Genomic DNA, 23,669 nt, shown 5'->3' on the forward strand with positions numbered 1-23,669 from the left:
GTCGACCTGATTTTTAGGAGATCCTTATATGTTCCGGATTGTAAACCTTTTTGCTAATTAAATATAGGCATTTTGGGGTCCCTGGGTGGCTCAGTTTGTTAACCATCTGACCCTTGGTTTCAGCTCAAGTCAGGATCTCATGGGTTGTGAAATCAAGTCCCATGTTGGGCTCCACTCAGAGAGGAGTCTGCTTGAAGAATCTCTTCCACTGCCCCTTCTCCTCTCAAATAAATAAATCTTTACAAAACATATATAGGTATTTTCATCCATTCTGTTACTTTAAAAAAATTGTTTTTAAGATTTTATTTATCCATTTGAGAGAAAGAGAGATAGAGCATGAGCAGGAGTGGGGGCAGGGGGAGGGAGAGCAGGCTCCCTACTGAGCAGGGAGCCCAATGAAGGGCTCCATCCCAGGACCCCAGGTTCATGATCTGAGCCAAAGGCAGACACTTAACTGACTGAGCCACTCAGGTGCCCCGCTTTTTAAGTTATCTTTCATCATAAAGAAGCCTTCAACTATTACAAAGTAAAGTTTATTGTTCTTGTCCTTTACTCAAGCTTTTAGGTCTTGTGTCTTTTCTAGGAAGGCCTTCCCCACTTTAAACTTAGAAAATATTCTTCTGTATTTTCTTTGGGTTTTGTTCTGTTTAGTTTGTTTGTATAGATCTCTAACACATCTGGACTTTATTTTATAGTGTGAGATGAGTCTAACTTTTTTTTTTCCCAAATGGAAATTGTCCCAAGGCCATTGACTGAGTAGGCTGCCCATCCTTTCCCTGCTAATTTGAAATGGAGTGTGAACCTTTTCATGGATTTTGGTACCTAGCAGGGAACTGCTTTCTTAAAAAGGACAGACTAGTTTATACAGACTGACGTTGGCAATGTGTATCTGCACCCCATTTCACTGCAACTTTGTGAGTATTGGCATGATTGTTGTATTGATTGTAAGCAAACATAATTCACTTTTTGTTTATATTGGTACACAGTTATTGTCCTTTCTCAACGACACAATGATGGTATAGAGAGTACTTTATTGAACAGACTCAATGCCAACCCAGCTGTTACTGAAGGAAGCCTTAGGAATGAATGGAAGTCTGAAAATGGATGGCTTCCACCCCAACCTCCATCTTCTTCCACCACCTCTCCTATGTCTCTCATAGGATCTTCTGCAGGAGAGCTGGTCCTCATTACTGCCAAGGTGACCACAGAAAGGACCCCAGAAACCTGCATGTATTTTAGTGCTGCTCCAGGAATCCTGCCCTCCAGCCAGCCACCCATATCCTGCTCAGAGGAGGGAGCAGGAAATGCCACCTTGAGTCATAGGATGGCTGAGGAGTGTGTCAGGGTCTGGAGCCACGAAGGCCTTGTGCTCACCAAGTTGCTCACCTCGGTAAGAGCCTAGGTTGTTGGGGTTTCATAGACTGCCGCGCTGAATGCTCTGTCCAGAAGGCTTCTGGGGGCAGTTTTACCTAGTAGAAAAGGCACAGGCTCTATTATTCTGCCTCAGCTTGCTGTATGACCTTGAGCAAGCATCAGAGCCTCTCTGAGCCTCAGCTTCCTCATCTGTAAAATGGAAAACATAATACTACCTCATGATGCCAACAAATAAAGATGAATGAGAATGAATGTCAGGTGCCCGGTCCATACAATGCCTGCTACGTAATAGAGATCGGATGAGTGACAGTTATTACTATTAATGATTGTCTTTAAACAGAATAAAATACGATCTCCACTTTAAAGGAATGCAGAAGCTGTAATAAGAGGCAGAATGGGCTAATCGCTATCAGCTATCATAGAGATGTGAGCAAAGTGTTATTCAAACACAGAGTAAGGAGCAATTAACCCTAACTTGAACATTTATGGAGAGCGCTTCACAGAAAAGGTAGCATTTATGAAAGGGAATTGTGTACAGTAGTTTATAATGTACAAAGTGCTTTCAGGTTCATTATCTCATTTGATCTTAAAATAGCCTTTTGAGGTAGCTGTTATTATCCCATTTTACAGATGAGGAAAGAGGCTTAGAAAGAGGGAGTGAATTGCCCAAGGCCACACAACTGGTTAAGTGGCAGACCCAGGATTGCAACCTATGCCTTCTGACTGCCTATGCCTTCCCAGGCTTTATCTGCCCTTTCAGGGTGACGAAGAGGACGAAGATGTGGGCAGAGAATGCGATAGAGGGCGTTTGGAAGAAGGAAATACATTCCAGGCAAAAGGACCAGCATGAGCACACAGGCCTAGAAGTTGAAAGTGTTCAGTCTTTGAGGGCACTCCATAATGAGGGCCTTAGGAATGGCTGAAGGGAAGAGACAGAAGAGATGCAGGGGCCTGGTTGTGAGGCTAAAACACTACAACTTGATGCTGCAGGCCATAGGGGCCACTGGTGCTGAGTGGGGAGAGCCTGCCTGAGTGCAGGAGACAGACCAGTTAGGAGGCTGCTGTGTACTTGCCTTCACGTTGCCAAAGAGCCTGGCAAGGAGCATCACTTAGGAGCTTAGAATCAGAGAAAATACTGGTGTCCAGACCTGGCCCTGCTTGAGCATATTTAAAATGTGGATAGTAGGGAACTTTCCTATCTCATGGAGACATTATGGGGATTCACTTCAGTGGTTGGGCAAGAAAGCAGTTCGTATACCATCAAAACAGTTACCTTATATAGAAATTAGATTTTCCCTTTGGTTCCCTGGCTGTAGAGAGCCCTCTCCCCCGATGGGGGCTTCTCTCTATGGCCCTAGGATAAGGTGTCTCCTTAGGAGAAGATTCTCTACCCTCCCTCTCTCTCATTTATTCCTCCTTACCCCCCTTTGCTCATCCTTAGGAGGAGTTGGCTTTGTGTGGCTCCAGACTGCTTGTTTTGGGCTCCTTCCTGCTTTTCTTCTGTGGCCTTCTCTGCTGTTTCACTGCTGTGTGCTTCCACCCACGCCGGGAGTCCCACTGGTCTAGAACCCGGCTCTGAGGGCACTGGCCTAGTTCCCATCTTGTTCTCAGGTAAGGTTCTTTGCTCCAGTCCTGTGGGAGTAGGAGATGGAGTGGGGGTGGCAAGTATACCTGTGATAAGAGTCATTCCTAAACACTATGGTTTGGTTTTACTTATTTTTGAATTTTATGTAGATGGAATATACATACTCTTTTGTGACTGACTTCTTTTGGTTAGCATTCTGATTTTAAGATTCATCCATACCTGTAGTTCACATCCAAGCTTTTTGGCAACAGTGGTGAGTTAAGAGAGTTCAGATTTGATGATGCATCCTGAATATGAATTATGCTTACCTTGCTTTTGCCCTGAAATTCTGATACCCAGTTTTATGATGCAAATTTTGTAAAACTCATCCTGGGCAGTGCAAAAGGATTGATGATGCCCATTTACTAGGCACATAGTATGTGCCCAAGCATTTTATTTTTTATTTTTTAAAGATTTATATATCTATTCATGAGAGACAGACACACAGAGAGAGAGGCAGAGACACAGGCAGAGGGAGAAGCAGGCTCCTCGCAGGGAACCCAATGTGGGACTCGATTCTGGATCCCGGGATGATGCCCTGAGCTGAAGACAGACCCTCAACCACTGAGCCACCCACGTGTCCCAGTGCCCAAGAATTTTACATGCTTTATCTTTTCCATCAGCCTTCATTACATTTAGAAAAAAGTGATTTTGCTAACAGGATCTTTGGAGGAACACAAAAAGGTAGCAGTGGGCAGGGAACATATTGGCTAACTAGTTCATGTGTCTGGTCGTTAAGGGAAAAAAAATTTCTCTAAAAAAGTCTCACTCTGTCAGGTGGACATCATATAATTTGAGAGTTATCTGTTATCACCCAATTCTTAAACTGTTCTCAGCTTCAACAACTGGTTGCTGGGCCCTCGGAGATAGCCATGGGAGAAATGGAGACACCCCAAGCCCAGGGAAGGGCTCTGACCAGAGGAACTGGCCACTCAAGATCAACGTTGCTTATTTTCCTCAGGGCTAGGCTCCACCAACCTGGGATAGGAGATGGTGGAATCCTCTTTGCCTTTCTTAGATCTGAGTAGACTGGGAAAGGAAAGCTCTCTGGCTCCTGGTGGATCCTGGGGTCCTAAAGCCACTCACCCAGTCCCAATAAGCACTTGGACCCATCTATAGTTGCCACTTCCTCTGCTCCTTCCTCACTGTTTTCAGCCATCCCAGAGCTTCACCCAAGGGACCTCTCATCTGCCCTGGTTTTTAGTCTTTTTCTCCAGGTGTGAATCTTTTTCTCCAGCCTTTGTTCTGAGTTGGAAGAGATGTTACAAAACATGAAGAGCTGGAATGTGGGGGGAATAAAAGTTTTTGTTTTGCCCAATGTTGCCCAGGGTGTTTATTGGGGATTGGGTTGAAGTGGGAATTTCAGGGTAAACAGGTTTGGGTGACTTTTGCTTGTTGACACTTAAGTTTGGGATACAGGCTGGCTAGGGCATGGATTGCTGCAGCTATGTCCTCTATTGTGACTTACCTTTGGAAAACACCTGATTTTGATCACAGAACTGCCACTTTATGTCTTGTTTTCTTCTATGAAATAAAATCGATAGTTTCAACTAGTTGAGAGAATCAGGTGGGTATGGTCTGGGAATGCTTTGACATAAATGCTGTGTGACCTTGGTTAGGTCATGCAATTGTGAGAGGCCTGCTTCCTGAAGGGGTTTGACGGATTGAGTTTTCCCAGCAAAGATTCTTCGAACTTGGGAGGCCACGTCCTGGCTGTATGGTTACTAACCAGAGGAGTCCGTTTTCCCGCCTTTTCCACGCCCAGCAAGCCTCCTTCCCTGGCTCCTCCCAACCGCTACCTATACGCAGGCGCAGATCACGGCTGCTTCTTTCCTTCCACTGGCGCCCCCTCAAAGCTTCCCCTAGCAACAAGCTCGGGCTCAGCGCTAAGGAGGGGCGAACGCATGCGCTGCAGTCCTCTCCACCGCCAGTTGTCGGACTGCGTGCTGAGCTCCTCCCCCTCCAAGCCTAGCCCTTATGTCCACCTCCTCCCATCCAGGGTCCGCGTGGCGGAGCGCGCGCGCACTCTGGCTCGGTGGCTGCCCATCTCCCTGGCCCCGGCAGTGAGGATAGGGGGGCGGGGCTATTTCATTGGGGGTTCCGCCCCCTTTGGCCCGGCGTCCTTACCGCGCCTGCGCGCTCCCGCCCGGTCTCCATCTTGGAATTGGGAGGAAGAGGGAGAGGGAGACCGGGACGAGATCGGGGCTGTGGTGCGGAGAGAGACTGAGACTGAGAAGCGGACAGGGAGAGAAGGCGCGGGGACCGCCCTTAGCTACAATCTTTCAGCTGCCCTCAGGAGAGAGAAGGGAAAAGGGAGGAGGCCGGGGCGGGAGTGAGGGCTGTCACCCTCGGACCCCGGCGTGAGAGGGGCCGTGCGGCCGGACGTCCTCGAGGTGGGCCCCCTGTCGGTGGCCGAAGACCTGGGGCTCAGGCCCTTCGGTCGCGAATTTCCGGGCTTGACCCCTCGCTTCTCAAATATCCGGGTATCAGCCCCTCAGACTCCACATATCCAGGACCCGGGTCCCAACCTCTCTAAACCTGGGGCTCTATTTCATAGGATTTCAAATATTTGGGGTTCAGGCCCGTGCGTGCACCAGTATCCGGGGTTCAGGCCCCCGCGTTCAGATATCAAATTCAGCCTCCCTTCGTTCAAATATCTGGGGTTCAGACCCCACAACCAGAAATCCGGGATTCAGCAATTGTCGCCCTCGAGGAGGAGGAGGACTGGACCGCGAGGTCAGATCAGGTTGTCACCCCCTCCCCTCCAGGGGAGGCTTCCCGGGCCCGCCCCTCAGGAAGGGCGAAAGCCGAGGAAGAGGTGGCAAGGGGAAAGGTCTCCTTGCCCCTCTCCCTGCTTGGCAGAGCCGCTGGAGGACCCCAGGAGGAGGCGGAAGCGCTGGGGCACCATAGTGACCCCTACCAGGTGAGACACGGGGTGCAGGGGCGTGGGTCCCTGTGTCTAGCATTAAGGAGAAAGGGTGCTCGTTTTTGAGGAACCGAGCCTGGGCAGGCCCTCTCCTCAGGATGAAGCCCAGTGGGCTAGTGGTCAGCCTCTGGCCTTCTGCTGCCACCTTGTTCCTCTTCCTTCATTATATCTGTCTGATGGGGGACCTCAGGTGACAGGGTCTTTGATGTCATGGGGGTCACGCCCTAGAGTGCTTGAGCTAATCAGATGGGTTTGCACTCTTCTGGTCTTCTCCCAGGTTCACTTTGCCCCTCACAGCTACCTGTTCTCCATGACTATACACCTTTCTCTGGATTGCTTTGGGGTGTTGATTCCTTTGCCTTTGATCTCCGTGGTGGGTCAACTTACTGTTTTTTAGGAATGGTCTGAGTGATTTCTTGTCCTTTCAAGGAAGTAAGTGTGTGTGTGTATTTGTGTTCGGGAATGCCTGGCAATATTTTCCTCAGCTATATCGTTACCTTCCAACCTCTTGCTGATGGTGTAATCTCATACATTTGTCAAGTGATCTGTCATTTCCAAAGTGCTTTACATTTGTTCTCTCATGTGACCCCCTCCCATTCATCCTGTGGGGGCCTCTTTTATTGCTGTCTTCCCATTTTACAGTTGAGAATATTGAGGCCCAGAGAGGTTCCCCAAGGTCACACAATGACAGAATCAGGAACCCAGGTTCTTGATCAAGTTTTGCCCCCCTGCTCCATGCTTGTCTCTTGACATCTCTTCTTGGCCAGGGATCCAGAGGAGAATGAGTTGGTGTAAGATTTAAGAATGAGGGGGAGAAGAGCTTTCTTTTTAGGAGGGCTATACTCAGAAGCTTTTCCTGATGGGAGGCTCTGGTTCCTGTCTTCTGTCTCCTGGATTTTTCTCTCTACTGTGACCTTCATCTTTACCCTGATTCCCTTCTTTGGCCTGGGTTCCTGAGAGGGCTCTTTTGACAAAATGATAGCCGTGGTGTCTCTTCACAGTAAAAGCCAAGCTGCTGGGGTAGGATGATCCCCAAAGTATTAAATCCTTTTGTGGTAACCCTGGAGGCAGGGAAGGATAAAAAACCGTATGCTAAGTATCTGCATAGTGCTCCTAGGTATGAGATCTCATTTAAAAAATCTCAAAACAGCCCTATGCTATAATCCATTTTACCAAAGAGAAGACCAAGTATAAGGAACTTACTCAAAACCCTGTTGTTGTATGTTGCTGCTGAGGTGTACTGCTGGTGTAGCTTAGGGACAGACAGACTTGGGTTTCCTCATCTGAAGAATGTTGATATTCATTTTGGTGAATGGTGATACTGTCCATTTTAGAAGGTGGCTGTGATTTAGCACAGACCTTGATAATTGCTCAAATGTTCATTATTTGAAGAAGAGGCCTCTTGTGATGTTTTGTTGGCATCTCTTACATGTGGCATGGGGTCCTGGGTTGGCATTCTGGGCTGGGTGCAGGTAAAGAGGTCAAGAAGATTGCTTTAACAAGTTGTGAGCACCTGCCTTTGTGTGTGGGTGTGTGGTGGGGTGAGGGGTGCTTGTCAGGGTGGCTGGCATGAGAATGGAGAGAGGGGCCTGTTTTTGAGCAGCTTGGGAGCTGCTGAGGGCTTGGCTGAGGGCAATCAATCAATCTCCTAGGCTATTCTGAGCCCTCTGCACCCTGGGGGCCCACCGGAGAGTCAGGCTTACTTCTTGCCTTCCAACTTCCAGTTGAGCTAAGGAGACAAAATTAACAACACAACAGGAAACAATGCACGACAGAATATAATTACATGCTAAATTGTTAGGTGCTTTAAAAGAACTAGAACTCTGCCCTGGGAGTCCAACTCTGCTGAAGGCTCTTTTGTGCCTAAATTCCAACAAGTGCTTAGCCAGGAGCCTGGCCTGGAATTCCCTGGGGGTAGGGGCAGGGTCCCTGACTCCCTTGTACTGCAGGAGCTTTCTCTGGGTTTTGGTCTGGGTGCTCTAGGAGCTCTCCCCAAAGGCTGGAATGGTCAAGGGAGGCTTCTTGGAGGAGGGTGATGAGCTTGAGGTGAGCTGCTAAGATAGTAATAAGCATACTGGCCCGACTTGAAAGAAGATCCTATTCTCTGACCACAGAGAAATCCTTCTTTCTTTCTATGCCTCAGTCACCTCATCTGTGAAATGGTGATCACTATCTAGCCCTACTCACAGGGCTGTTCTAAAAGCATAGCAGTAGAGGACCAGGGCAAGTCACTTAACTTTTCTGAGCCTACTTCTTTATCTGCAAGATGGGGTAATAGTAATACTTCATAAGGTTGCGGTAAGGATTGAATGAGAGAGATCCATGTAAGGTGCTTACTGTACACGCTCAATAAATGTTATTCGTACACTGCAAATACTCTGTACCTGTGCGTGATGGCGTATGCAATTGAACTGGTCAAATAAGGCATCCCAGATCACAGAGAAGACTGAAAGACAGTTTCTATCCCTGTCCATCCCAGTCTAGGTCTCCTCCCTGTCCCAGGCCCTTTTTGAGAGCAAGTCTTCTGGCCCTTCTGGGCCAGTACCCACTTCTAACAATGGCCGGATTTCCACTGCCTCCGGCCTGGCTGTTTCCTGCTCTCTTCCAGGGTGTGAGAGGTTGAGGGAGGAGGGGGCCTTGACGCCAAGGGGAACAGGAAGGTGCCTGGAAATATTTGGGGTATGGGACTTGTGGGACAGGACACTTGGGAATCTGGGGTTCTGGCTGAGAGGCGGGATCTTTTATTCTTGGGAGAAGTGAGGGTTGTAGCGAAATGGATCTTACTGAGGGCTGGGGGGTGGTGAGGATGCTTAGCTCTCAGTCTTCCTAGCAGTTTTAGGGACTCCAGGGACCCGGCCCCCGTGCTCTGGTTGCCAGGGCAACTTCATTTTTTTGGAGCTTTGATGTTCTGATCTCCCCCCTGCCCTTCCTTGGCGGTGCCTCCCCCTCATCAGGGAACTAGGGGAGGAGAATGCAGAAACTTGAGAGGCCCCTTCCTCTCTCTCTGAGAGTCCCATCTTTGCTCTAAGGGTCCCCCTTTTCATTCTGCAGGTCAGACCTCACTCTCAGGGCCCCCAGGGGCCATCATGCCAGCTGGGGGCCGGGCCGGGAGCCTGAAGGACCCTGATGTGGCTGAGCTCTTCTTCAAGGATGACCCTGAAAAGCTCTTCTCTGATCTCCGGGAAATTGGCCATGGCAGTTTTGGAGCCGTATACTTTGTGAGTTGGGGCTTAGGAAAATGGGGTAGGGATGGGCACTGCATTCTTCACGCTGTGGACCTCCAAACAGCCCTCTACACTGCTGTACCACACCAGCCTTTCCTGCCCTCTCCTGTTGGGCCAACAAGTCTTCCTGCTGCTCAGTTCTCACCAGGGGCCTTCACCACCTTCTGGTCTGGTCTTCTAGGCCCGAGATGTCCGGAATAGTGAGGTGGTGGCCATCAAGAAGATGTCCTACAGTGGGAAGCAGTCAAATGAGGTGTGTCAGGTTTGACAAGACTGGTGGGGGGCAGGGTGGGGGTGGGGGACCCCAGTCTCAATGTTCAGGCTGAGTAAGCCTCTCCTCCCCTGACCTCCTCTTAGAAGTGGCAGGACATCATCAAGGAGGTGCGGTTCCTGCAGAAACTCCGGCACCCCAATACCATTCAGTACCGGGGCTGTTACCTGAGGGAGCACACGGCTTGGGTGAGCTAGCATCCTGACTGACCTGGTCCCTGCCCCCATCCTTGTCCTGGTCCAGTCTCTTAGGCAGGCCCTATTCCACGTGTCATTATAGGGACCTTGGAAAGAAGGAAGTTTCCCCCAACTTCTTGAGTCCTCAGACAAACCCATGAACAGCAATGGCTATCTAAAAGGAGAGGCTAGTTTGAAGTGGCATAAACTGTTAGAAGTTGGAAAGGGCCATATGGGCTGGACAAAATGGAGATAGTATTGGGCTTTGAAGGGATTCAGATGGGGGAGTGGCGGTGTCTTGGGCTGTTTTTAGAGGTGGTGCTGACTCTCTGGACTCTCCCATGACTACCTCGTGTTCTTAGTTGTCCTTCCTCTGTCTTTACCACCACCAGCCTTCCAGGGGTGGGGGGCAGGGGGACAGTGCCTGAGTGGAAGATAGGCAAAGAAGCTCTCTGGCTCCCTGCCCAAGGCAGATGGGGTAAGGAGTGGCCAGATACGCTGATCTCTGACCCTTCACCCTTTCTTAGCTCGTGATGGAGTATTGCCTGGGCTCAGCTTCTGACCTTCTAGAAGGTAAGTGGTTCTGGCCAACAAGTGGGAGAAGGGAGAAGAGCAAAGAAACTGTAGGGGAAGGGACCACAGGAGTTTGTTCCAGTCCTACCCTTGGATTCCATTCAGTTTGATGTTTTTCCCTCGCTCCCCAGTGCACAAGAAGCCTCTTCAGGAGGTGGAGATTGCAGCTGTGACCCACGGGGCCCTTCAGGGCCTGGCTTATCTGCACTCCCACAACATGATCCATAGGTACAAGCTGCACTGACGATGGCTGGGAGGGGGTGCACTCTACATCATTCCTCATTCAGCTGGGCTATGACCTTCTTGGAAACTTGGTGCTAAAGCCCCTGTCCACCCTTCCTCAGATGCATGCCTTATCCCTGTGCTTTGTCTCTGGCAGGGATGTGAAGGCTGGAAACATCTTGCTATCAGAGCCAGGCTTGGTGAAGCTGGGGGATTTTGGCTCCGCATCTATCATGGCACCTGCCAACTCTTTTGTGGGCACCCCGTACTGGTAAGTAGGGGTGAGTGGAGAGAGTACCCAGGATGTTGGGAGCAGGAGTTGGCAGAGTGGGTGGATGATCAGCCTTTTTCTCCTGACCTTTCTCCCAGGATGGCACCGGAGGTGATCCTGGCAATGGATGAGGGGCAGTATGATGGCAAGGTGGATGTCTGGTCCTTGGGGATAACCTGCATCGAGCTGGGTAAGGATGATATTCTCTGTTCCTTCCTCCTCTTTTTTCTCATTTCTCTTTCTCTTACCATGTCTATACCATCTCATCCTCAAGCTTCCTGTCCACTTTGACTCTGCCCTTGATCCACAATTCAGGCAGCTGTCAAATCCTACCAGCTCTTAGACCTGAAGATTTTGGAGCATTCTTCTCTTCCTGTTCACTACTCTAGTTCTACATATTTTTTGAGTGCCTACTGTGTCCCATGCTATGCTAGGAGATTTGGGGGGGTTATAGCAGTGAACAAGGTTCTTGCTCTTGTGGAACTTACATTCTAGTTGAGGAAATAGGCATGTTTTCTCTCAGTGTGATAGAAGCCGAATGGAGAAGTTACAGGAACAGTACAACCATAAAACAAGGGACTTGACCTAGTTCAGGGGCTGAGGACAATCTCCTTATAGCAGAGAGGTCTAAGCAGAATCATAAGACAAATAGTAGCTGTTTGAAGACTATAGGGAAAAGCAGGCATGGGGAGCTGATACTAGCTTCAGTTGTTTGAAATATTGCAGGTAATGACATGTAAAATGCAGTGAGTGAGAAGGCCAGAGAGTTAGGCTGAAGTGAGTTCATGAGGCCTTGGAACCCTGTCAAGGTTCTCGTGTCTGCCGGCTTACACTACTGAAACAACTATTTGTGAGGTAATGTTTGTAAAGCCTTCAACATAGTGCCAGGTAGATAGTTGCCCAAGAAAGAGATGCCTTTAGCTCCTCTTAACAACAACTTCCTGCAGTAATTTGTCCTATCCCACTAGTTTCTTCTTTCCTCCAGACTCTCTTATGTCAGAGAGATCTGCCCTAGCTGGATGCTGTTACTTTGCTTCCTTCCTCAAAGCCATTAGTGCTCCCCACTGCCTTCAAGACTGACACCATCCCAACCCTTCCTCCTACCAAGCTCTGCTTCCTAAAAGTTGGCTCTCCCCTTCATGAGCACCACACCTTGAGTGTGCCATGAACTTTTCCACTTTCTTGCCTTGGTTTGTATTGTGTCTTTTGCCCAAAGTCCAAGATTTGGGCACACCCTTTCCCTCCATCTCCACATGTCTTCATTTGTCATTTGTGGCCACAGCCAGGCACAAATATGTGAAGTAGGCCAGGTATAAGAAAAATTGAGAGCTGTTCTTTTTATTCCCAGTTTTTGGTAGAGACATGAACACAGAGAACTATTTCTCTACTATTGAAGAAACCATCAATCCTAATTATAAATGGCAGCTGATAATCCATATCAGAGAAACAGTATGGAGAAGGCTATGGCAAACTGCAGATTGCTATTGCTTAGCTCTAGCCCATCATTATGCAGGAATGTTGGCTCCTTTTTACCAGATCTAATTTTTTAGGAGAAACTGGAAATTTAGATTATTATTAATTTGTTAGGTTGGAATTGAATTTAAAAATCACTGTTTAGGCCAAAAAACATAAACAACACAAGACATTTGTCTGGGCCACAGAGAGCTTCTAGTTTGTAACTTCCAATCTGAGGCCTAGCTCCAATATCCCTTTTTCCAGAAGATCTGCCCTAATCCCCTACACATGTACCAGCTGGAAGACCCAGCAGGCATAGCCAGCTTCCAGCCATTTTTCTGTCTCCTTATAGAGGAAACCTGATAGACTTGTTCAGATGTGTGTAATCTTCCTATTAGACTGGAAGTTTCTTGAGGACAGGGCCTGGTCTCTTGTTTTTCTTTACCTTCCCCATAATACTTAGCAAGTTTTTTGCTCTTTTTTGGCACCTAATAAATGTTAGGTGGGCTGATGAATATGCTTTCTTCTGCCTTCTTAGGTGCTCATGCATATGTTGTTTTCTTTGATCCCTGGTCTACCGTGTGCCAGGGAAAGGATGGGTGTTACATTTTACAGAGGGAATGAATTGAGATTATGAATACTGGTCAGAGTCTTGCAATGAGGAAGTCAGGGAGCTGGAATGTGGACCCAAATCTTGATTTCCATTCCAGCCTCCTCTGCCCACCTTCCCCCTCTCACCTTCTCCCTATTGACTTTTTTCTGTAGCGGAACGGAAACCACCGCTGTTTAACATGAATGCGATGAGTGCCTTATACCACATTGCACAGAACGAGTCCCCCGTGCTCCAGTCAGGACACTGGTGAGGACCGGGATTCCAGGGCCCAGGGGTTAGGCTATATAGGGTAAGGGTGTCTGGCTCATACCCTCCCCACTCCTCCCTTTTCCTCCCATGACTTCTAGGTCTGAGTACTTCCGGAATTTTGTTGACTCCTGTCTTCAGAAAATCCCTCAAGATAGACCAACCTCAGAGGTTCTTCTGAAGGTAAGGGCTCACTGGCCTAGTATTCTCCTAGAATTGTTGCCTGTTAGAACCACAAAAACCCCTCAGTGAAATTAGTGATTCCCAATTCTTTCTCCACCAAGAACTTCATTTATGAATTCCCACCCCCCTTCCCAGTGCCCAGTGGACTCCCTGTGTTTTGCAAGATTTTGTCTACTAGACTGCCTTTATTTATTTATTAAGTAATCATTTGTTTTCCCATCTTTTATTAATCAAAGATGTATATAATTGCCAGCCAGAGCTTCTGGTCTGCGTGCGATAACCAGGGTTACCACACTGATCTGATGTAATTCAAGCCAAAAGCCTGTGTAGCCTTGTCATGGGTAAATGTATGATTTCCCTTAGGTGTGTTTTGAGTTCTCAAAGGGGAGAGTAGAGGGGCCTGCATTCCCTTCATAGATCCATGGGAGCCAAATGAGTTGGGAATTGATGTAGACAGTCTAATTTGATCTCCTTGTTTTATAATTGTGGGATACTTTATGAGGTCCTGAGAGGCCTCATGACGTGTCCAGGAGCACACAGCACTTTGATGGAGGACCTGGACTACAATCCAGATCTCTTGACTGTTCTTGCCTGTCAACTGTGCCTGGAGGAACAGGAGCCTGGCTGGGGAGTAGTGATTGGGTGGTGAAAGTTAATGTGGGAGCAAGGGTTAGGACAAAACCAGCATTAGCTCCTAGTGGGCATGGGCCCCAGGGAAGTATCTCAGGGTAGAGGGAACTCCAGGGTCCATGGGACATGCAGGGGTGAGGTGCTTGGCAGCAGGCCTCAGCATTCTCTCCCCTCAGCACCGCTTTGTGCTCCGGGAGCGGCCACCCACAGTCATCATGGACCTAATCCAGAGGACCAAGGATGCTGTGCGAGAGCTAGACAACCTGCAGTACCGAAAGATGAAGAAAATACTGTTCCAAGAGGCACCCAATGGCCCTGGTGCTGAGGCCCCAGAGGAAGAGGAGGTGACCCAGCTTAGCATGCCACCCTTTTGTACCACTGTTGCTCTTGCCTCCTAGCAACTGTTTGGCTCACCTTCCCTATCCCTCTTCCTACCCTCTGTCTCCCTGTGCTACCTCCAAATACACACCCCTTGTCCTTCCCTGCCCAACAGCCTGCACCCTGTCCACAGGAGGCTGAGCCCTACATGCACCGAGCTGGGACACTGACCAGCCTAGAGAGTAGCCACTCAGTGCCCAGCATGTCCATCAGCGCCTCCAGTCAAAGCAGTTCAGTCAACAGCCTAGCAGATGCCTCAGACAATGAGGAGGAGGAAGAGGAGGAAGAAGAGGAAGAAGAAGAAGAGGAAGGGCCCGAAGCCCGAGAGATGGCCATGATGCAGGAGGGGGAGCACACGGTCACTTCCCATAGTTCCATCATCCACCGACTGCCGGTATGTATCTCACCCTCAGTAGGCCTGACAGTGATGAAGCTGACCCCCAGCTCTCCCTCCCAAGAGTGATTGCTCCTCCTCTAGGTCTGGTTGGGTCTCCAGGGAACTCCCTTTGGGCCCAGTGACTTCTGAACCTTGGGCATTCCTTTCACCTTCCCTTCCTCTAGGGTTCTGACAACCTGTATGATGACCCCTACCAGCCAGAGATGACCCCAGGCCCTCTGCAGCCTCCAGCAGCCCCGGCTCCCACCTCTACCACATCTTCTGCCCGCCGCCGGGCCTACTGCCGCAACCGGGACCACTTTGCCACCATCCGTACTGCCTCCCTGGTAAGTGCAGCCATTTTCCCTGAGCCTGATGCCCTAAACTCCTGAGATGATCCCCCACCCCCACCCTCCGTGGCACTGGATTAAGTTGAGATTCCACCTTCACTTTCTGTTGCTGTCTCACCATTTTCTCTCCTCAATCCTTCCCACTCTCTTCTCCCAACAGACTGTTTTGGTCATATTGCCCAATGTGGGTATTCCTAGCTTGGTGTAAACTCTCATTCCATTTCATACATGCTTAAGTAGCATGTTCTGGGATGCCTTTCTGAGGCTCCTGGCCAGCCAGGTGCTTCACATCCCTGTGCTGTGATGTTTCTAAATGGCATGATGATAGGCGTGCTGGATTTTATATCCCTGGAAGGCAAGTAATGGTGGCCAGTGTCTGCCCCCTACCATTGATTAGCTCTCAGGCCCATACCCATATCTATATCTCAGCCTTCTGACTCCTCTGGAAAGAGAGGATACATGCCCATTTGAGAGATATGAGGCAGTTATGACTCAGACGTGCTGCTTGTTCAGGCACCTTTGGTGGTTCTCAAATTAAGCAGGACCTTGTTCCTCCTAAAATTAAGTTGTGATGTTTTTCTCCATTTCCAGGAAAAGATGGATAAGCTTTTCATAAAGCATAGTTTTTCATCTATACTTCTAATAAACACTTAGATTATATATTTGCTTAGCTGCAAGCATCAACATCTATTTTCTTAGAGGCTGTTGGTTGGTCTAATATGTTCTTAAGGCTAATGCTTATGGTTGACTATTGTGCTAGGACAGCTCTTTAGATCCTGTAATGCTTAGTGCTTTGTGGTGCTGTGCAAAAAGGTCTGTGACTTCCAGGGACTTGGCCACCTGGACTAGTTGGAATTAATGCCCATTTGACAATGGGGCCTGAGTTCCAAACCTCAGATGGGGACATCCAGGCCCAGTGTTCTTGATAATCCCAACATCTCATGGCCCAGCTCTATACCCTCTATGTAATGAATGAGTCCTTAGTGTTTACTAAAAGGAGAGGAAGCCAATACTTGTTAGGTCAGAGTGTTTTAAATACTATTACATCTCTATCACATTTAATCTCCACAGCTTCTTACAAAAAGGTATTATTGCCCCATTTAGTAGATGAGGGAACTGAGGGTTCGTGTTGTGAATTTGCTTGAGGTCACATGGTTAGTAAGTGACCGAGCTGGGAGTTGGGCCCAGGTATGTCTGATTTTGAATTAATTTGAATTGTTTACACTTTTGTGCTGGGCCCTGTGCGGGTCTCACCAATCTGTGAAGTAGACTGTATCTCCATCATCCCGGGGAGGTGACAGACTCAGAGGGGCCATATGTGAGGAAAGCAGCAAATGCGAATTAAACCCGAGTCTGGGCAGCCAGGGTGGCTCAGCGGTTTAGCGCCGCTTTCAGCCCAGGGTGTGATCCTGGAGACCCGGGATCGAGTCCCACGTTGGGCTCTCTGCATAGAGCCTGCTTCTCTCTCTGCCTCTGTGTGTGTGTGTGTGTGTGTGTGTGTGTGTGTGTGTGTGTGATGAATAAATAAATAAAAATCTTTTTTGAAAAAATAAATAAACCCATGAGTCTGAAACACATGTTCTCCAATAGAGCATGACAATCGTGTGTGCTAATGAAATGGGGCAGGGCTGAGTCCCACTTCTCATCCTCTCTCCTGTTCCAGGTCAGCCGCCAGATCCAAGAGCATGAGCAGGACTCAGCGCTACGAGAGCAGCTGAGCGGCTATAAGCGGATGCGACGACAGCATCAGAAACAGCTGCTGGCCTTGGAGTCGAGGCTGAGGGGTGAACGTGAGGAGCACAGCGCAAGGCTGCAGCGGGAGCTTGAAGCCCAGCGGGCTGGCTTTGGGGCCGAGGCAGAAAAACTGTCCCGTCGGCATCAGGCCATCGGTGAGAAGGAGGCTCGAGCTGCCCAGGCTGAGGAGCGTAAGTTCCAGCAGCATATCCTTGGGCAGCAGAAGAAGGAGCTGGCCGCCCTCCTTGAGGCACAGAAGCGAACCTACAAACTTCGGAAGGAGCAGCTAAAAGAGGTGGGATGGGGCTGCAGCAGTGGGTAGGGCCTGGTGGGCGAGGCGCCCTGACTCCCTGCCCTTCCCACTGCCTTGCCCAGGAGCTTCAGGAGAACCCCAGCACACCCAAGCGGGAGAAGGCTGAATGGCTTCTGCGGCAGAAGGAGCAGCTCCAGCAGTGCCAGGCGGAGGAGGAGGCAGGGCTGCTACGGCGGCAGCGCCAGTACTTTGAGCTTCAGTGTCGCCAGTATAAGCGCAAGATGCTGCTGGCTCGTCACAGCCTGGACCAGGACCTGCTGCGGGAAGTAAGCCACTCTATCCCCCTTTGCCCTCTTTCGTGTTATGGCTTGGCTTCTCTTCCACACCTCTTATTTCCTTGTGCCTGTCAGACCCTGCTATAGCTCCCTAGGCTTATGTTGCCAGGCCAGTCAGAAGCTGGACTCCCTTAAACCACTCGGCTCCCTCTGCCAAGGAGTCCTGGGGTTCTCTTGACACCAACAAGGCTTCCTGACCAGGCTCGGGGCCCTGCCTCCCTTCTGCCTCAGGATTTGAACAAGAAGCAGACCCAGAAGGACTTGGAGTGTGCGTTGCTGCTACGGCAGCATGAGGCCACGCGGGAGCTAGAGCTACGGCAGCTCCAGGCCGTCCAGCGCACACGGGCGGAGCTCACCCGCCTGCAGCACCAGACGGAGCTGGGCAACCAGCTGGAGTACAACAAGCGGCGTGAGCAAGAGTTGCGGCAGAAGCATGCGGCCCAGGTTCGCCAGCAGCCCAAGAGCCTCAAAGTACGTGCAGGCCAGCGTCCCCCGGGCCTCCCGCTCCCCATTCCTGGGGCTCTGGGACCACCCAGCACAGGCACCCCTAGAGAAGAGCAGCCTTGCTCATCTGGCCAGGAGGCAGTCCTGAACCAAAGAATTCTGGGAGAGGAGGAGGAAGCAGTTCCAGAGAGGATTCTGGGAAAGGAAGGGGCCACCTTGGAGCCAGAGGAACAGAGGATATTGGGGGAAGAATCAGGAACCCCTAGTCCCAGTCCACAAAAACATAGGAGCTTGGTTGATGAGGAAGTATGGGGTCTGCCTGAGGGGGAGATAGAAGAACTTAGAGCCCCGTCCCCGGCACCCCAGGAGAGGAGCATTATAGGCCAGGAGGCAGCCGAGGAGTGGAGGTTATGGGGAAAGGAGGATGGGAGCCTCCTGGATGAGGAATTTGAGCTTGGCTGGATCCCAGGCCCAGCATTGACCCCAGTCCCTGAGGAGGAGGAGGAGGAGGAAGAGGGTGCTCCGATTAGGACCCCAAGGGATCCTGGAGATGGCTGTCCCTCACCAGACATCCCCCCTGAGCCCCCTCCAACACATCTGAGGCACGGCCCTGCTAGCCAGCTCCCTGGACTTCTGTCCCATGGTCTCTTGGCCGGCCTTTCCTTTGCAGTAGGATCCTCCTCTGGCCTCCTGCCCCTACTACTTCTGCTGCTGCTCCCACTGCTGGCAGCCCAGGGTGGGGGTGGCCTGCAGGCAGCACTGCTGGCCCTTGAGGTGGGGCTGGTGGGCCTGGGGGCCTCCTATCTACTTCTTTGTACAGCTCTGCACCTGCCCCCCAGTCTGTTCCTACTCCTGGCCCAGGGCACCGCACTGGGGGCTGTCCTGGGTCTGAGTTGGCGCCGTGGCCTTATGGGAGTTCCTCTGGGCCTTGGGGCCGCCTGGCTACTAGCCTGGCCAGGCCTGGCTCTACCTCTGGCAGCTCTCGCAGCTGGGGGCAATTGGGTGCGGGAGCAGGGCCCCCGGATGCGCCGGGGTATCTCTCGACTCTGGTTGCGGGCTCTGCTGCGCCTGTCACCCATGGCCTTTCGTGCCCTACAGGGCTGTGGGGCTGTGGGGGACCGGGGCCTGTTTGCACTCTACCCCAAAACCAATAAGGATGGTTTCCGCAGCCGTCTGCCTATCCCTGGGCCCCGGCGGGGTAATCCCCGCACTGCCCGTCACCCACTAGTCCTGTTGTCGAGGTTTTGGACCTTGTGCAAGGGCTGGAACTGGCGCCTGGCACGGGCCAGCCAGGGTTTAGCCTCCCACTTGCCCCCATGGGCCATCCACACACTGGCCAGCTGGGGCCTGCTCCGGGGTGAAAGGCCCAGCCGTATCCCCCGGCTGCTGCCACGCAGCCAGCGCCGGCTAGGACCCCCTGCCTCTCGCCAGCCAGCGCCTGAAACTCTAGCTGGGCGGCGATCCCGAACCCGCCAGTCCCGGGCCCTGCCTCCCTGGAGGTAACCAACTCTAGCTCCTCCTCAGCCTGAATCTAGAGCATTGAGCACTTTATCTCCCACTACTCAGTAAGGTTTCTCCAGTCCCAATCCTCTCCTCCCTCTCACCCCTCCTTCCTTAGTATACTTCACCACCATACCCCAGTCCTTTGGACCTCTAGACAGGCAGCCTCCTCCATCATGGAGTCCAGAAGTTACACTTTGTGTTCTCCTGACACTCCTCTCCCACCCTAAATTATTGCTGTTCTCCCGCTGTGTGTGTGCTCATCCTCACCCTCATCAACTCAGGCCTGGGGCCAGGGGTGGCCGTGGGTGGGAAGTCATGTTTTTTTTTTCTCTCTTTGATTTTGTTTTTCTGTCTCCCTTCCAACCTGTCCCCTTTCCCCCACCAAAAAAAAAAAAAAAAAAAAAAGAAAAAGACAAACATAAATAAAATATCTGAGCGGAACTGTACCTTTGGCCCAGGCTGCCTCTGTCTGCTTTGTCCTGCCGCCTAGCCTCCCGGGTATGCCCCCAATCTGGACCCTTGGCCCCCAGTTCCATGACCTCTTCACCCCCATCTACGTTATCTTAATCCCTTTCACTCTTCAGCCTCATCCTCTCTGCCTTCATAGCTTCATTGCGCCATGACCACCACCAGCTGGGAGGTCTCAGCCCCTGTTGAGCTTCCACAGGAACTTCTTGGTCCCAGAATTCCTTGATTGGTGGATTCTTTCCAGAGAGTCCTTAGGTTCTGGGTCCTTTTGCCCTCATACCCTGCTTTTTCTCCCAACCCATTCCCTATGTGGTTCCCTTCTGTCTGGGAGCTGAATTTCTCTCCTGGCATTAGGTTTTACCCTAGAGGGCTTGGGATGGGACTGCAAACCCTCCACTGTAGGGGGTGGTGAGTTTTGGGGGACCATGGAAATGGGAGTGGTTGTGGGCCTGGAGTGGGAGCTGAGTACATGAGGGGCCGGGCTAGAAGGTGGAGATCTGGTCAGGGTAGCAGCTGCTGGCCCATTGAACTTGTCAGGCCCTTTCCGGCCACTTCCTTTGCCCCTTTCCCTGACGTGACCCGAGATGGGGCTACCCCTTATCCACTTCTCTGCTCGGAGCTTATCCTCCTTCCCTCCCTCCCACCCCGAGGTGCTGAACCTGGGACTTCCTCTGTCTTTCCTTAGCTGTGTTGCTCTCTTCCATGGGTGTGTTATGTGACTCGGTTTTCTCAGTCCCATGCACAGTCTTTGCTCACTTGGCTCTGTCTCTGGGTTGTATTTACTCCCTCTTTGCATGGTCAGAGCTGCTCATGTGCACTCAGTACCCTAAAGATTTTCAGTTCCCTGTCCATGAACTCTCCTGCTGTTTCTTGTGAGTTGTCTACCCAACTTTGAACATGCTCTTGGAACCTGTCTTGTTTACCCTGTATCTCTTGCCCATTGAGAATCTTCCTGATCTCTCTCAACACAATCCCATCTTTCCATGTCTGTCTGTATACAGCTCCCCCCGCCCCCTCTGTCTAACATGTTTTCTGTTTCTCTCCCTCTCCCTGTCTCTGCTTCTGTCTCCTCTTCTCTCTCTCTCTTCTCCCCCTCTCCCTGGTTGTTCCTCCTGCTCCTCCTCTCCCTTGCCCCCATCTCCCCTTGGTCCGTCCACTGCATAGTCTAAGGAGCTGCAGATCAAGAAGCAGTTCCAGGAGACGTGTAAGATCCAGACTCGGCAGTACAAGGCCCTGCGGGCACACTTGCTGGAGACCACACCAAAAGCTCAGCACAAGAGCCTCCTTAAGCGGCTCAAGGAAGAGCAGACCCGCAAGCTGGCGATCCTAGCTGAGCAGTACGACCAGTCCATCTCAGAGATGCTCAGCTCGCAGGCGGTGAGGCCTGGGGTCCCGGGAGGGAGCGTGGTGGAGGTTGGCGTCTGTATGCCTGGCTTACTTATGGAGAGTGGGAATGGGGTAGTGTGGGCAAAGACGGGGCTCTTATTCTTGGGGGAATCTTGGATACTCTCCCACTGTTAGTATTCTCTGCCATGGTTTTATTGTCTCTGAAGTATTTTCTTAAGGTCTTGACAAAGCCAGCCTGACTACCAAGAACCACCATGGAAAGTGGCTATAATATTTTCCTGGGCCTGAGTTAGTTTAATGTGTTAACAGAGAGCAAATCAGAATGATTGTGGCCCTCGGGCCAATTTACTCAGACTTCTGGAGGATTTTGAAGATTGATGCTCTGAGAGTGATCACACTACAACACGGGAATGGGCCAACTAAAAAATACATATAGTGTAAAAAGTCAAAGTGCCCCTATTTGTTGCCATTCTCTCACCCAATCCGACCTCTCAGAGGTAACTCGGTAATTATATTTTAGATTTTCATTCTATGTGCATTTGGAAATTTACATAAAATTTTGAACAGAAATAGATTTGTATTATACATACTGTTCTTTTTCCACCTAATATTTCTTGGACATCTTTCCATGTCAGTACACCTGTCTCATTTTTGAAACAGCGTAAAATTTTCCATGGTATGGATGTACCATAATTTATTTAACCCATCCCTTATTGGTGGACATTTAGGTTGTTTCCAGTATTTTGCTATTACAACGCTTCAGTGAACACCTTCGAGCACATGTGCAAGTATACCTGGGGGATAAATTCCTGGAAGTGTAATTGCTGTGTCACAGGGTATGACGACCTTTCATTTTGATAGATGTTGAGACTGGCTGCTTCTTGAAACCTTAGGGCCCAGGCCTACCTGGGGCAGGGGAGGATTGTGGGGATGGGGGAGGAGGCCCCTAAAATTAGTTCTTCCCGTTTGCCAGCTGCGGCTTGATGAGACCCAGGAGGCGGAATTCCAGGCTCTTCGGCAGCAGCTTCAACAGGAGCTGGAGCTGCTCAATGCCTACCAGAGCAAGATCAAGATCCGCACAGAGAGTCAGCATGAGCGGGAGCTGCGGGAACTGGAGCAGAGGGTGGCTCTGAGGCGGGCACTGCTAGAGCAGCGGGTAAGGGGGTTCTGACGCTGGGATGCACTGGGGAGGGCAGGCTCCCCACTTCCTGCCCTGGACATGCTAACTTCTCTTCTGGGTGTCCCAGGTGGAAGAGGAGCTGCTGGCCTTGCAGACAGGGCGCTCCGAGCGAATCCGGAGTTTGCTCGAGCGGCAGGCCCGTGAGATCGAGGCTTTCGATGCTGAGAGCATGAGGCTGGGCTTCTCCAGTATGGCTCTGGGGGGCATCCCAGCCGAGGCTGCTGCCCAGGGCTATCCTGCTCCACCCCCTGCCCCTGCCTGGCCCTCCCGTCCTGTTCCCCGATCAGGGGCACATTGGAGCCATGGCCCTCCTCCTCCGGGCATGCCCCCACCAGCCTGGCGTCAGCCCTCTCTGCTGGCTCCTCCAGGTCCCCCAAACTGGCTGGGGCCCCCCACACAGAGTGGGACACCCCGTGGTGGAGCCCTACTGCTGCTAAGAAACAGCCCTCAGCCCCTCCGGCGGGCAGCATCAGGGGGCAGTGGTAGTGATAACGTGGGCCCACCTGCCGCTGCAGTGCCTGGGCCTCTGAGCCGGAGCACCAGTGTTGCTTCCCACATCCTCAATGGTTCCTCCCACTTCTATTCCTGAAGTGTAGGGTGGATGAGCAGATGAATGGGGGCAGGGGCAGGGGTGGGTGGAGCCTGATCCTGGAGGGCTGTAAGCTTGAGGCCCACCCGAGGGTGGGGAACAGGATGTTGGCTCCAGCTCCCCTCAGACCTCCTCATCTCATGAGCTTCTTGGGCTGGCCAGTGGCCCAGGGCCAGCTTGGGCATAGGTGCCTCAAGGCTGACCAGGAGCCCCTGCCTCCCCACCATGGTGCCAGGGTCTCTCTCCATCACAGCCTCGGGAAAGGAGGGAGATGTGCGTGTCAAATATTCATCTGGTCCCCTGGGGGAGGGGAAGGGTGGGTCTAGATATATTATATTCAGAGAACTATACTACCCCCTGTAATGGGGCCGTGGACTGGGGATGCCAGGAACCCCCAGACCTGGGGTGTGGCAGAGCAGGTCTGGGGTGGGGAGAACAGAAAGAAAAGGCCTTCCTAGGAAAGAAGGATTAGGATGGGGTCTTGGGGTCAGGTTGCCTGGTCTCTCCATTCCCCACCCCCGTTGCTGTCTGACGTCCTGTGCCGTCTTGTCCTTTACCTTTTTTTTTTTTTTTTTTTTTTTAATTGAGATCAGAGCTGGGGCAGGGGAACAAGGGAAGGACCTTGGAAGGGGCTGCTCTCAGGCCTGGGGGCAGTCATGGGAGCCCCTCCCAGCTACGGGGTTGGCACAGAGCCCCACAGCAAGCTTTTAATAAACTGTTGGTTATTCTAACAGACTCTAGGACTCACCCTTTCTGTCTAAGGTTTGTATTAAGGATTCTTGGTGGGCAGTGATAGTGTTACTTGTGTTTAAAAAGAGTATTGGGCTGTGTAACTAAAAATTTCAATGATTTTAAGGACTTTGAGCATGACTGGATCCAAAACTTTAAAGGAATTCATCAGGTTTTTGGCCTCTACTTCCCTTT

The 23,669-nt window shown here is 51.0% G+C and overlaps 2 protein-coding genes and 1 long non-coding RNA gene across 14 annotated transcripts in view; 2 read left to right on the plus strand and 1 right to left on the minus strand.

The window, feature by feature from the left end:
- TMEM219 (transmembrane protein 219) overlaps positions 1-4,316 on the plus strand; it is a 49,050-nt gene extending 44,734 nt beyond the window's left edge. For all 5 annotated transcript variants that reach the window (XM_025415803.3, XM_025415805.3, XM_025415802.3 and 2 more), the window contains 3 exons: positions 1,161-1,390; positions 2,816-2,985; positions 3,835-4,316. In XM_025415803.3, coding sequence (XP_025271588.1) covers positions 1,161-1,390; positions 2,816-2,953 — 368 coding nt within the window. In that variant the 3' untranslated portion in view covers positions 2,954-2,985; positions 3,835-4,316. The remainder of the gene's footprint in view (positions 1-1,160; positions 1,391-2,815; positions 2,986-3,834) is intronic.
- On the minus strand, positions 1,333-5,058 carry LOC112640071 (uncharacterized). The gene is made up of 3 exons (XR_003123834.3): positions 4,467-5,058; positions 2,796-3,006; positions 1,333-1,469 (listed from the first exon to the last, which is right to left on the minus strand). It is a non-coding gene; the product is annotated as an uncharacterized LOC112640071 (long non-coding RNA).
- Positions 5,059-5,131: 73 nt separating this feature from the next.
- TAOK2 (TAO kinase 2) lies at positions 5,132-23,480 on the plus strand. 8 transcript variants are annotated; one of them, XM_025415782.3, is made up of 19 exons: positions 5,136-5,921; positions 8,976-9,142; positions 9,330-9,401; positions 9,506-9,607; positions 10,123-10,168; positions 10,300-10,396; positions 10,548-10,661; positions 10,760-10,851; positions 12,882-12,975; positions 13,077-13,158; positions 13,965-14,132; positions 14,282-14,560; positions 14,728-14,889; positions 16,556-16,921; positions 17,002-17,205; positions 17,446-17,685; positions 20,794-21,006; positions 21,950-22,132; positions 22,224-23,480. In XM_025415782.3, exons 2-19 carry the CDS (start codon positions 9,011-9,013, stop codon positions 22,743-22,745), a joined length of 3,168 nt encoding a protein of 1,055 aa, XP_025271567.1. In that variant the 5' UTR covers positions 5,136-5,921; positions 8,976-9,010; the 3' UTR covers positions 22,746-23,480. The 8 variants fall into 8 exon arrangements, 7 of the variants coding, with proteins under 7 accessions (XP_025271564.1, XP_025271565.1, XP_025271567.1 ...); XM_025415783.3 differs by having other exon boundaries at positions 14,300-14,560; XM_025415785.3 differs by lacking the exon at positions 22,224-23,480 and adding an exon at positions 21,705-21,812 and having other exon boundaries at positions 21,950-22,089.
- The last annotated feature ends 189 nt before the right edge of the window (positions 23,481-23,669 follow it).

This window comes from Canis lupus, chromosome 6 (genome assembly GCF_003254725.2).
Source record: "Canis lupus dingo isolate Sandy chromosome 6, ASM325472v2, whole genome shotgun sequence".
In the NCBI taxonomy this organism is placed as follows: Eukaryota; Metazoa; Chordata; class Mammalia; order Carnivora; family Canidae; genus Canis; species Canis lupus.